Below are 12327 nucleotides of genomic sequence, written 5' to 3'. Positions count from 1 at the left end.
GATGGAAAACAAATTTATTACTCCATCTTACGATTATATTGCACAAATATTTACTGAAGCAACTTTCTGAAACTAAAGCAGACTCGCGTACCACGTTTTACGGATGTTGTAGATAGAAAAAAAAAAGTAAATTTCTGCCTAAACAAATTTTGAGATTGTCAGAAATTTCCAAAACCAGCTGACCAAACGTGCTGGAGTTCCACTGGGGCTGCTCGGTAAGGGGCTGGGGTTGCTAGGTAACGGGGTGGGGTTGCTAGGTAACGATGGAATGCCCGTCAAATGTCACTCAACAATCGGGAAGTTTTTGACACAGCTCATTTTCCAGACACCAAAAAAACCATTAAGTTATTGACCAAAAGTACATATAAAAACATGTGAAAAGTGTATTTTAAATGAAAAACATAAAACCAAGTTATTGTGTTAATATCAATTTATTGTCTTTTTTTTTAAATCATTTTTTAAATCCACCCCTTGTTTCCCATTTCCAACAACACACATCAACCCATCTTGTGTTCCCTCCTCAAGCTTATGTCCAGTGATTAATCTCAGCCCTTCCCCACCCAATAAAACCCCCAACGCCCCCAAAATAACCTCGACTCCATGAGCCCGCGTTGTCCTTTTCCGAAGCTGGAGGCTAACAAGCAACCACACCAACGTCCACGCCGTCCCAAAGCCCGCAGAGTCTTCGTTTTCACAAGGAGTTTATGCATGCACTGAGATTCCAACCGAGCATAAAGTATTAGTGTTACACAGAGGGGCGTTGTCTTGAGCTGGTGTTGCTGAGTCTTACAAACTGCAGGGTGATTATCTTCCTCCTCCTCCTTCTTCTTCTTTTCAAACCAGAAAAAAAAGAGCATCATGCCCACAGTAGTAAATAAAACCCTTTGCGTGAACACTGATTGCTTCAGACGGGCTGCTGTGAAGGGCTCCTGGGGGCCACAGCAGCTCAGTCGGGGGCCCGTCCCGTCATCCCTCCGTCTTTCTGTCCACTGCCTGCATGCTGCATCCTTCGGCAGTTTGATCCTCGCAAAACACAAATAAACCAAAACGAAAAGTAAACCGGTGTTTACATTCCAGTGGCCTATGTATATATAGTTTTTTTTTTTTTTTTATTGTCGTTTTTCTCCAAAGAGAGTCCAAAGGAAGGGGGTCAGAGGTCAGGCGGGGTGGCTTGCTTGGAGTGTCCTTTTATCTTAAATAGTCGTTAGTCTTATTTTTTTATAAAAAGAAAGTGGCATTATAACTAGACTTTACCGCTCGACACACGTACATAAATCATTAACAGTTATTAACGATCTCCTTATTAATAGTCATTGATTTCTTAGACACACCACACCTGACAATGCAACAGATTCATCAGCTATTGTTATAGTTCTATGTTTTTACAGTAAACAGTGGGCCCCCTTTTTGCTTCTCGCAAGAAAAAACGTGAACATGATCACGACAACGATTACACCAGGATTAGTTATGGTAATATCGACACCTATAGAAAAAAAATGCAGCTGGAGTTCAACTTTGGAGTATATAAAAAAATTACTATCATTGTCTTTGTTCAGCTATAAAACCAAATGATTTCTGTTCTTAATATTCCCATAAATATCTACAGTAAAAGGTTAAAAAAAAAAAAAAAACTGAGACAAGTGATTCTAAATGCAGTAAACTGGGACGGATACAGTACTGTTCAATGTGTTTGTTCATTTTTTTTCTATTTTATGTACATCTATGTCATGCACTGGAGTGACACTTATATCGAGATATTCAGTATGTCATCGATGTCAGAAAGCTTTGTTTTATACAAGTTCCTCGTCCACGGAAGAGTCTTTTTACAAACATTCTGTGTTTTCAGTTCAGTCATGAAATAAATTTATATTAATAATAATAATAACAACAATAAAAAGTGGATGGCACAACATCCCTTTAAGAACCCCTTGAAGGCATTGGTGACGTTCCAAGCAAATTGTTTTTGTGTTTTTACAGAGTTTAAAAAAAATAAATAAATAACAGCAGTTCAAAAATGTTTTCTGAATTTCATCTTTGACTTTTGTTTCAGCCTCTGGACACAAAACAAAAACATCTTCCTTTTTTCCCTCCCGTGTCTTCTTTCTTTCTCCATTCCAGAGCAGAACATCATAGAAGAAGACGGCAGGGTTTCTACACAGCTTCAAGCTTAAACCCAACGCAGGTTCTAGAGTCCTCGGTCCGGTTTGACCCGTTTTAAAAGTACAAACAGAAATTAATAAACGAAAGCAAGGAATTTAGAAGAAGGAAGGAAAGCAAGAAGAAAAACTATTAAATGAAGAAGGGAAGGAAGGAGTAATGGAAGGAAGAAAAATTAACAAAAGAAGGAAGGATGGACAAAAATGGAAAGAAGGGAAATGAATGAACAGAAGAAGGAAGGAATAATGGAAAGAAGAATGGAAAAGAAATGGAAGGAATAATGGAAAGAAGGATGAAAGACCAATAGAAGGAAGGGAAACAAAAGGAAGAAAAAAAAAAGATGGAAGGAAGGATGGAAAACGAATGAACAGAGGAAAGAAGAACAAAAGGAAGAAAGGAAAACAAATGGTTGAAAGAACGGATGAAAACAAATGAAAGAAATGGAAGATGATTGTATGATGCAACCTTGATTCAATAATGGGATATGGAATAAATACAAATATCTTTCCATATTCTCTTATTTCTTCATATGTTCCCAAAACTTTCCATCGCTAATCTCCATAAAAATAATTTGCAGGCTGTGTAGGAACCCTGAGACACGGCCGCTGTCTCTGCAGCCGCAGGAGGAAACAAAGGCCAAACGTTCCCCCGGTCACTCGTCCTGCCTTACATTTTCATACAGTAACAGAGATAAAAACGCTGAACAGAATCGTCTAGCACCACCGTCATCCAGTGGTGACACAGGTGGTTACATTCCTCCCCTTGTTATATCCGTGAGAATGGGAGAAACCCTCTCTGCCCACCCTGAGTCTAAAGAGGCAGGATGCAGCTCGGTAACCCCGGTTCGCCCCTTCCTCATGACCGCTGGGACTTTTTGTGCACAAAGTTCTGCATCTCAACGGTTCCAGGAGTTGAAATCTGTTCAGAAGACAGAGAAAGGCGGTAAAGGGAGTATAGATAGTTCCCGCATGACGTCACACCTCCTACAGCCAGGTGCTATGCCGCCATTTTGATAGTACGGGAAGCAGCTTTCCAATTCAGTGACGGCACACAAGAGAACGGCGATGCTTGTGGTTTGATTCAAGGGTGTAAAAACAAAGGCGATAAGACAGTAAACGACCTGTGCATGGGAGCAAACTTCGCTGCTAAGCATGAATGAGAGCTGCTGGCTAATATCCAGAGGAAACTGAAAGCTTCGGCATGGATTTGCTCTCATCACTTTATTAGCGGTAGGGATATCTTCAAACGTTTCTAAAATTAAGCAAACTGTGACAATGTCAGTCAATAACCGTAATTATGGAAGAGGATTAGAGCCAACTAAAAAAATGAAATGAAGTTATAAGACGGCATTGGCCATCGTAGATAGGGGAATAAATACATTTATGCCAAAAAAAGAAAATTTGGTGTCTATCTTTGTCAAAATCTAAATAAATAAATGTTCTTAGGTGTATATCAATTATGTAGTTAGTATATGAAAATAATTCCTAAATGTTTCTTTCTTGTTACAGGATTTGTAAACCGGCGCTTTAGCCCGTCCCAAATTTATCTGGTAGATTAGAATTTTAAGACTAGATTTCCCTGATGGTGCATAAGAAATTTAAACATTTCTGATTCTTCTGAGAAGAAGTTATAATTCAGACAAAAAAAGTCAGAATTCGCACACAAACATGATTGACAACGCTAAGATCCACCTCTTAGCTCTGATTGGTTGTTTCTAGAAACACGTTTTAAAATAAGATTTTTGAGCATTCTCAATAGACTCAGTATTCAGGACTAGGAATTGTGATTCTTTATACAATTGATTTTTTTTTTCTTCCTGAATCTTGACCAAAATGGCATTTTGAGAACATTTTTAATACGACAGTATTATTGTTTATCGCAATAATTTCCTGGACACTTTATTGTCCAGGAACATTTATTATCGTAACAGGCCTGCTGCTGCTTCTGTAGCTGCATTTCCAGTGACCATAAAATTGCCCAAATTGGAATTTTGAAAATAAACTCATTAATGGAAACACAACAAAATGTTTTTTGATAAAGTTTTGCACTAGGATGAGGTGTTTTTTGGTGGCCGTATTGAAATAGATGCATTTCGAAAACTGCAATGAAAATACTTTGTGCATCACACGACTTTTGTGATGAATATTGGATGTTATTACTGGCGGAAACGTTGAAGACAACGACAGCAAGTGGTAGGCGGATGATTTATTTTTGTTTTTTTTGCATCGCTCAGTTCATAAAAAGCTGTGTCATTAGAACGTGTTTGAACCCATAGCAGTTCTGTAAAATCATAGACTCCAATTTCCCCCAAACGCCACACAGTTAGCTGCTCCCAACTGTAAGGAGTTTGTCGCTCCAACGCCTGACTAGCACGCCAACATCTCCTTTGATTGGCTGATAAATGAGCGTTAGTCCCATGGATGAATTATGAATATATCTCATGTAACTGTTGACATCATAACAGTTACTTATCGCGTCATAAGTAATAACTTATCGTGTGAACAAGCTTCTATTTTAATTTAATTTCTTATTTACTAGAAACACCGCTATCGTGAAACTGTGTTTTTTTTATATATCAACAGAATATCGACAAATTTGTACCCACATTTGTAATGGACAGACAGCTACTGTTCACCGGTTGCCTACCAATATGGCGGCTTTCCGGGGTAACTTTCTTCCGGTCGGGTCTTGTGGGAACTATCTATAGAGACGCAGCCTGTGATAGCTACCTTCACCTTCATTGCTGCCGCGCCTCTGAAGGCTCCTAAGAGTAGGAGAGGTGGGAGCCGTTGGAGATGTGCGAAGTGACCGAGGTGCTTCGGCTCAGGACGCCGTCGCTGCCGCCGGCGCCTCCAGGCCCGCCGCCGGACGCCGTCCTCCTCAGCGGCTGGGGGCTGTTCCTCAGGGCCATCAGGTTGGGTGTACCGCGAACCGCCAGCCCTCCGCCTCCGTATATCCCGCCTTGCGATGAGGAGGAGGAAGACGAGGAGGATGAAGGGCCGGAGATGGAGGGTGGAGCCGGTGGAGGAGGAGGAAGCATGGCCAGGGACTGGGAGGAGGAGCGAGAGGGTAGCTGATGGGAGAAGGGCAGGGGGTGTGGGTGGGCCAGGTCACCGCCGGAGCCTCGCACTCCGGCCCACTCCCGCTCCCTCTCCCGCTCTCTCTCCCGCTCCCGGTAGAGCTGCGGCGTGCTCTGGTGGTGGTAGTGCTGCGGCAGGTGGTGGCGCTGGTGGTGGGAGGAAGACGAGGAGGAGGAGGAGGAAGAGGAGGCAGAGGAGCGGGATGAGTGGTGCATGTCCCTGCCGTCCCGCCCGTGCCCCAGAACCATCCCCAAACCGTGGGAGGAAGAGGAGGACGACTCGCTCCTCCGGTCGCTGGCGCCGCTGCCGATGCCGCTGCTGCTGCTGCTGTTGTGGCTGCGGCGGGACAGCTGCTGCGACGACATGTTCTGCTGGTGCACGCCGTGGCTCCAGTGCCCGGCGGAGCGGGAGCCGGACGGCTGGGCGTTGGAGTAGCCCTGCTTGGCGTAGGCGTCGCCGGGCACGCCGGTCAGCGCCATGTTGCTGAAGCCCAGGCGGAGGCTCTCCGAGTCGAAGGCCTCGATCTCGCTGGCCTGCCGCTCCAACAAGGTGCGGATGCGTTCAGAGCGCTCGTTCTGCAGGGACAACATCTCCTCCTCGATCTGCAAAAACAAAAACATGTTTTACATTTTGGGTTTTAGGCTCCTGTCAAGGTTTGCAAAGAGGGCAGGGTTGCCAGGTCTGACAGTTAGAACCCAAAAACAAAGCAAAACCCACCCAACTCCAAAAAAACCATCCCAAATCCCAACCGCTAATGAAATTCATGTTGATGGCGCCAGTTATATTCAGAATTTTGTGTCTCATAAGTCATCAACTGCATTCGGACTTGTGACAATTTCCATTTTTGTTTATCTATTATATTCTGACCAGAACCAGATCCAGTTGGAACTGCAAAGGACTCGACTCTTTGAGCTCAATGAAATTTTAGTTTATTGTATTGATATGTCCTTTTAAATCATGATGTATGTTTTAAAACTATGTAGTGGCATTTAGCCAACGTTTAATCATTGAGTCTGGAGATTTCAAAGTAAATTAACTAATAGGAAAAGTGCAATAACACAACATTTTATTAAGTTTTCTACTTTTCTGACACACAATGGCAACGTTGTAAAAGCATGTTCCATAGGCTTTGCTAATGTTTAAGGCTGACCCTCTGCTCCAGCAGGGCGCGGCGGATGGACACCCTCTGCTCCAGGTCCTTCACCTCCCTCTCGTGCTGCGTGTCGGTGTGGATCTTGATTTTGCTCTGATAGGCGTTGAGCAGCTCCAGCTCCTGCTGCAGCTGCATCCGCAGTACCTTGTACTCCGCCTCCTGGGTCTCGTCCAACCGCAACTAACAGGGAAAAGACGGAGAAAGTCGGGTTAAAAGCGCAAAATTTATTCTGATGAATAAAACAGAAAAACAAATGGAGGAAAAAAAAGGGCAAAACTTTAAACTTGGTTAAGATTCAACTGCAGAATTCAAAATTCCCGTCAGATTAGAAGATAAATGCCCACAATACTTTGCATTTTTTCATATTTACAGGCAAACATGTTATATCTGCAGTCAGCTATTTGAGCTTGTAACACAAACAAATTAGAACTTTTTTGCTTATGCAACTTAAAGGTATGGACTGGAAAATAAAACTGTAGAATGACAGTTTGCAGTTCTTTATAATCCATAAAATGTTTAGAAAATCTGCTGTGCATAATAATTTGGAACAGTGCATTTTGAGTTTTTTGTTTCTGAAAAAAATACTGTTCACATGGGGAGCTTTGTTCAGTAAAATTTTATTTATTCTGTAACAGTTCATGACTTGAAAATTATACTGACCATCATTTGCAATGACCATTTAGAAAAATCTGAGAAAATATCACTTGCATAATAATTTGGAACACAAGTTACGTCTTCTTGCAGCGTTGCAGTAAATAAAAATATGTTTTTGACCTCAGAGGTTATTCATATTTCTGACTGGAGGCACAAACAAGGGCAGCAGGGATTTGGCTTACTGAGCTTAAATGGCGCCCTGCCATGTGAGGTAATTACAGTTTCCTCCCCCTCTTCATTCCTCTCACAATAAATTATTCAAGAAAAAACCCAAAGCTCTGTCTCTGCATGACGACGAAGTTGAAGGTGGGAGCGCTCCTGAAAGATCCAGGGCGGAGAAAATGTCAAACAAAATAAATTTCTGACTTTTACTGTTGAATTGTGATTTAAATCAGATTAAAATGTTTAGATTACAATGTGGGGCATTTAATCCCAACTGATGCCCTAAACTGGAATCGAACGGGATCCATCTATTCCACTTTAAACTGCCTTGAACAGGGCTGGTGCAAGATTATACGGGGCCCTGGGCAGAACTTAATTTGGGGTCCATAAATACAGATTTAGTGGATCCCAATCATAATTGGTTGATTTTTTCTTTCTTGAAAAAGATAGAAAATCAAACTCTTAACAATAGATTAGGTTGTTACTATGGTAACGCAACAAACAATGAGGATTATTTGTTGCACTTTTTCAAGGTAAACTTGCAAATTCCTTTAAATCTAAAATAAAAATAATTTTAAACTATTAAAATCTTTAAATTTATCTAAGTAAACAAATGTAAGCATTTTAGATCTATAGTATGTGAGAAGCATTCGAGACCCAAATGGAAGAATAAAAATGTAAAAAAAAGAAGTTAATAGAAAAGGCTAACTCGCATTATAGCCGTGCTACATATGAAACGTTACATGAAGTTTTAGTGAAACTGTGCTGCTAAATTGAAATATGAAGCTCGACTCCAGACCCCTGCTGCCTCTGAACTTTACTTTAAACCAGGCTTGTCAAACACATTTTCATTCTGGGCCACATCAAAATCACAAAGGTCCTCAGAGGGACTATAAAATATTCATAAAACTACCCATTAAACTGTTGAAATGTTAATAAATAATGTCTTCTGTATTCAATGAGAACTCCTTGAAATTAAATAATGTGGTACAGTTCTGGTGTAATTTGCCAGTGAACTACGACGACATGTACGGAGTACATTTCCAACAAAAAACACAGAAATACTAATCTAAGAAGTTTTCTATAAAAACAAGAAAACTTCCCAGCTCCAAAAGTCAGACAAAAAAAGAAAAAAAAGAATCTGGGAGAAATATTTGACTTCTGAAACTCATATTTTTCCTAATTATTTTGGAAAATATGTGGGATTTTTTAATAGCAAATATTTTTTAAATTTGCTAAAATAAAAAACAAACAACCCTCAAATTTGAAATTAATCTCAGATATTTAAAAAATAAAATAATGGGAATTTCAGAGTTGAAACTCAGAAAACCTCCTAAAAGTAAAGAAAAATCTTACTTTTGAAATGCTGAAATAAATAAAAAACATCCTAGAAAAACTTCTGAGATGAATTTTTTCTAGAATAGCTTCTAGCTGTTTCTAATAATTTGTCAACTTCTCAAGCTCAGAAATGTTCAAGAAATTTTCTAAAATCTCAGAATTTCTGAGTTTTTGGTGGAAACCTGCGGCTGACTTGTGTCTTTCTGGATTTGGCCCCTGGGCCGTGTTCTAAACCCAAAGTACCGGCTCTGGTCGGGTTCTGTGGGAAGGGAAGCGACTCACAGCCTGAGTGGACAGCATGTCGTTGATGGAGTGGTCGTACTGCTCGGCCAGGATGGCCAGCTTCCGGGTCTGCTCGTCCTTCAGCCGCTTCAGAACCGCCTTGTGCTCCGACTTGGGCGTGTTCTCCAGCAGGTGGTTCCGCAGGGCCTTGTACTGCCGGGTCTGGATCTTACAGGTGTCCTGGAACTGGCGCTTTATCTGGAGCTCTTTGGACTGAAGGAGAGACGAGAGAAACCGGGCTGAAAAAACCCAAAAAGCTCTGGTGGTTCAGAAAACACAGGAATGAATAAACTTTACTTTTAATATTAATAAAAGTGATTTGGAAAAGAAGATCCAGTCTGTAATGCAGAACCGGATCACTCCAGAACCTTTAACTTGATTAATGATATTAATACTAAGTGGATTTTTCATTAGCAACTTCATTATGAAGGTTATCACACTTCAAAAACACAAAATCTTACTGAATATTTTTGGTTTAATTTCTAGTGCAAATATCTTGGTCCACTTTAAATAAGACAAAACTAACAACTTACAGTAACTTCAGTAAGAAATAGGAGCTTATTTAATTCCTTAATATGGATGAAAAAGTGCTAGTTGGACTGTGCCGTTACCTAGCAACCTCAGCCAAGCCCAGCCCGTTACCTAGCAACAGCTCTATTTCCACTGGCAGATTATTTGACTAATAACATGGGAAAAATGTCTTATGAATAATCTGCCAGTGGAATTAGCATTTTTTACAATCAATATTAAGGAATTATTGTCTTAAAATAAGCACATATCTTGCTGAAAAGTTACTTATAAGTTAACATTTTTAAATTTCAAGTGCGTTAAAATATTTGGATTATAAACCAGGCAAATACTTTGTAAACCTTTGTGTTTTTGCAGTGCGTTAAAACGATTCAGGAGGCAGTTTTGCGTCCAGACTCAGTAGAAATTTGGTGACTTGTGGTTTAGGTGTTTGATGTAATTCAAGGCTCCAACATATTTTACATTTAAAAGTTTCTGAGTATTATTTTTCCACACATACAGACAAAAACAGTTTCCATCCACAACCAAATTCTTCTGTTGTCAGCAATCAAATGTTAATACAGAAAATCAAACTGGATACAAAACAGAATTTATAAATGATTATTAAAGAGTAAAAATTATCCAAACCTACCCAAAGTAATCACTTCCCCTTCTTAAATCATGAATTGAAATTTCGGAGTTTTTCTGATTACTTTCTGAAATGTTCACTACAGAAGACACTTAATCTGAACCTGTATTACAACACGAAGTAGGCTACAAATCAGTCTGCAGAGGTGGATTGTGACTAGTTACATTTAGTTGAGTAACTTTTTGGATAAAAAATCTGAGTAGTTTTACTGCACAGTATTTTTTTGAGTAAAATCTTTGGCTCCTTTACTCACATTTATGTTTGAGTGAGACCTCTTGTTTGTAGACAAGCTTTGTTCTAAAATAAGACTGTGGATATCGTCACTGGGATAACTTTACCTTATTATAGAAATTACCTGCAGTAAGTTTTGGTTTGATCAGTTTAATTTCCTTTTTGCCTGAATTTATGGTTCTGTAATCACAGGGCCGGTCCAAAGTCATATGGGGCCTTAAGCAGAACTTGATTTGGGGCCCGTTCTCATGTTCAGACCTCAACAGGTTTTTCTATTATTATTTGCAGAGGAGTGTTATAAAGCTCAAACACAAAGAAAAGGTTAGCCATGTGACGCTGGATTGTAACCATAGCAACAAGAATCACACCATGATGCTAATCTTACAAAGTAAACTTTACAATCCAACTTCATTGATGCGAAAAACATCAAATTAATCAGAATTTTCTCGTCTCTATAAACGAATTTTTAGACCTGTGTTTAAATCCAAGCATTTATGGAAGGATAAGTGAACTGATCGCTGCTTTTACTCATTACTGCAGGGTGTTGATGTGCAAATTAAGTCCAAAAAGTTATAAAATCATAGCATATCAAAAAAACACCAAAAAAAGCAGCAAAAGTATCGTTTTAAATATGGAATTCTGGTGATTTTTGACGGTAATTTTACAATATTTACCTTCTTATTTTGCACGTCAACAACTTGCCATAATGCGAGTTGATGGGTTGCCGTACCTGTGCAGGTGTGTGATTACCCACCTGTCTGTGGCCTCAGTCAGTCCCTCAAAAACCAAAACTGCTCTGCTGAAAATAGAAAGCTGATAATTTGATGGGTAAACGAACCAAAACAGAAAACATTACGATTAGTTTTGTAGAAAATTAATTAAATGATTGTTTTAAATAATGGTTTTATTTTTATTTGAGAAAAAGTAAAACCCATCTCTGATTCTCTATGTCATATATTTTAACTTAAATTTGTATCTGATAGAAACTTGGAAAGCTTCACCATTTCCTGTTTTTCTGTTCTTATTCAGATCTGGAAAACACAAAACATCATCAACATGTTCAGTTTGGAGAAAATGTTCAGTTTTAATACATTTCTTCTAGCTGGAGGTAATATTACTGTTTCTGAGGAGCCTAGTCAAAGTTCAGGCTTGGAGCTCGAAGTTATCAAAAATAAAAATAAAATTTTTTTAATTTAAAAAGCAATTCAGTAATTAAAATACAAGCTTGACAGCTGGGATGCCAATAAATGTAACTCCTCTGATAATTGCAAAGTATTTTTGACGGAGTTTTGGGGCCATGTTGAAAAATAATATTACTAGAATAAAGTCATAATATTATCAGAATAAGATCAGCATTATTGGAAAAAAATCTATTTTGAGAATAAAGCCAATATTGCAACTTTATTCTGTTAAGAGTATTCTGGTAATATTATTGAATATATATATATATATATATATATATATATATATATATATATATATATATTTCTTAGGATGGCCCTAATAATTTGTCGTAATTTTTGACTAAAATGTAAAAAAAAATAATTTTTTTCTTCCAACATCTTTACACCTTTCACATCTTTTCAGAGATTTCTGCCACATTTCTGGAACTCATAGTAACCAGGATTATGTAAAAATTGATTTCCTGAACTTTGTTTTCTAGAATCATAACTGGTTTATTTCTCAGTGATTTTTACGCCGCTTGGCCTCACCTTTCACAAGATCAATACATCTGAATGGATTTCACTTTAACTGTGTTTTCCATAACACTTTCATAACATTGAGCAACTTTTTTGAAAAAAAAAAACCCAAAAAACTAATACACTAACAAATGCTGTTTACTTGAGTAAAACTTTGTTGTATTTCTCAACTCTGGTTGCTTAACTAAATGGAATAAAAATACAAGAACAATAATGTGGCACATTTATCAGTTTAGAAGTATCTTTAAAGAATAAGATCAAAGCATAATTTTAATTTCTGCATTAAAAACTTTTTTTATTTGCTTGATGTCAAAAAACAGGCTGAAAATCATCATAATTAATAAATAAGGCTTGTAAATACTGTTTTATTTAGTGAACTGAGTTTCTGAAATAAACTTTTCAATAATATTAAAA

General features: G+C 38.6%; 1 protein-coding gene across 2 annotated transcripts in view; it reads right to left on the bottom strand.

Annotated features, from left to right (window-relative positions):
* Positions 1–416: 416 nt before the first annotated feature.
* Positions 417–12327, bottom strand: part of taok2b (TAO kinase 2b) — a 35243-nt gene continuing 23332 nt past the window's right edge. Inside the window, exons 18-21 of one of the 2 annotated variants that reach the window (XM_032573793.1) lie at positions 8827–9039; positions 6388–6570; positions 4887–5839; positions 417–3075 (exon numbers count right to left, since the gene is read on the bottom strand). In XM_032573793.1, coding sequence (XP_032429684.1) covers positions 4922–5839; positions 6388–6570; positions 8827–9039 — 1314 coding nt within the window. In that variant the 3' untranslated portion in view covers positions 417–3075; positions 4887–4921. Of the gene's footprint in view, positions 3076–3564; positions 5840–6387; positions 6571–8826; positions 9040–12327 lie in introns of those variants that run through there. The other variant, XM_032573792.1, reaches the window with a different exon arrangement.

Source organism: Xiphophorus hellerii, chromosome 10 (genome assembly GCF_003331165.1).
Source record: "Xiphophorus hellerii strain 12219 chromosome 10, Xiphophorus_hellerii-4.1, whole genome shotgun sequence".
Taxonomy (NCBI): Eukaryota; Metazoa; Chordata; class Actinopteri; order Cyprinodontiformes; family Poeciliidae; genus Xiphophorus; species Xiphophorus hellerii.
The sequence above is the reverse complement of the archived record's forward strand: the minus strand, read 5'-3'. Positions and strand labels throughout refer to the sequence as shown.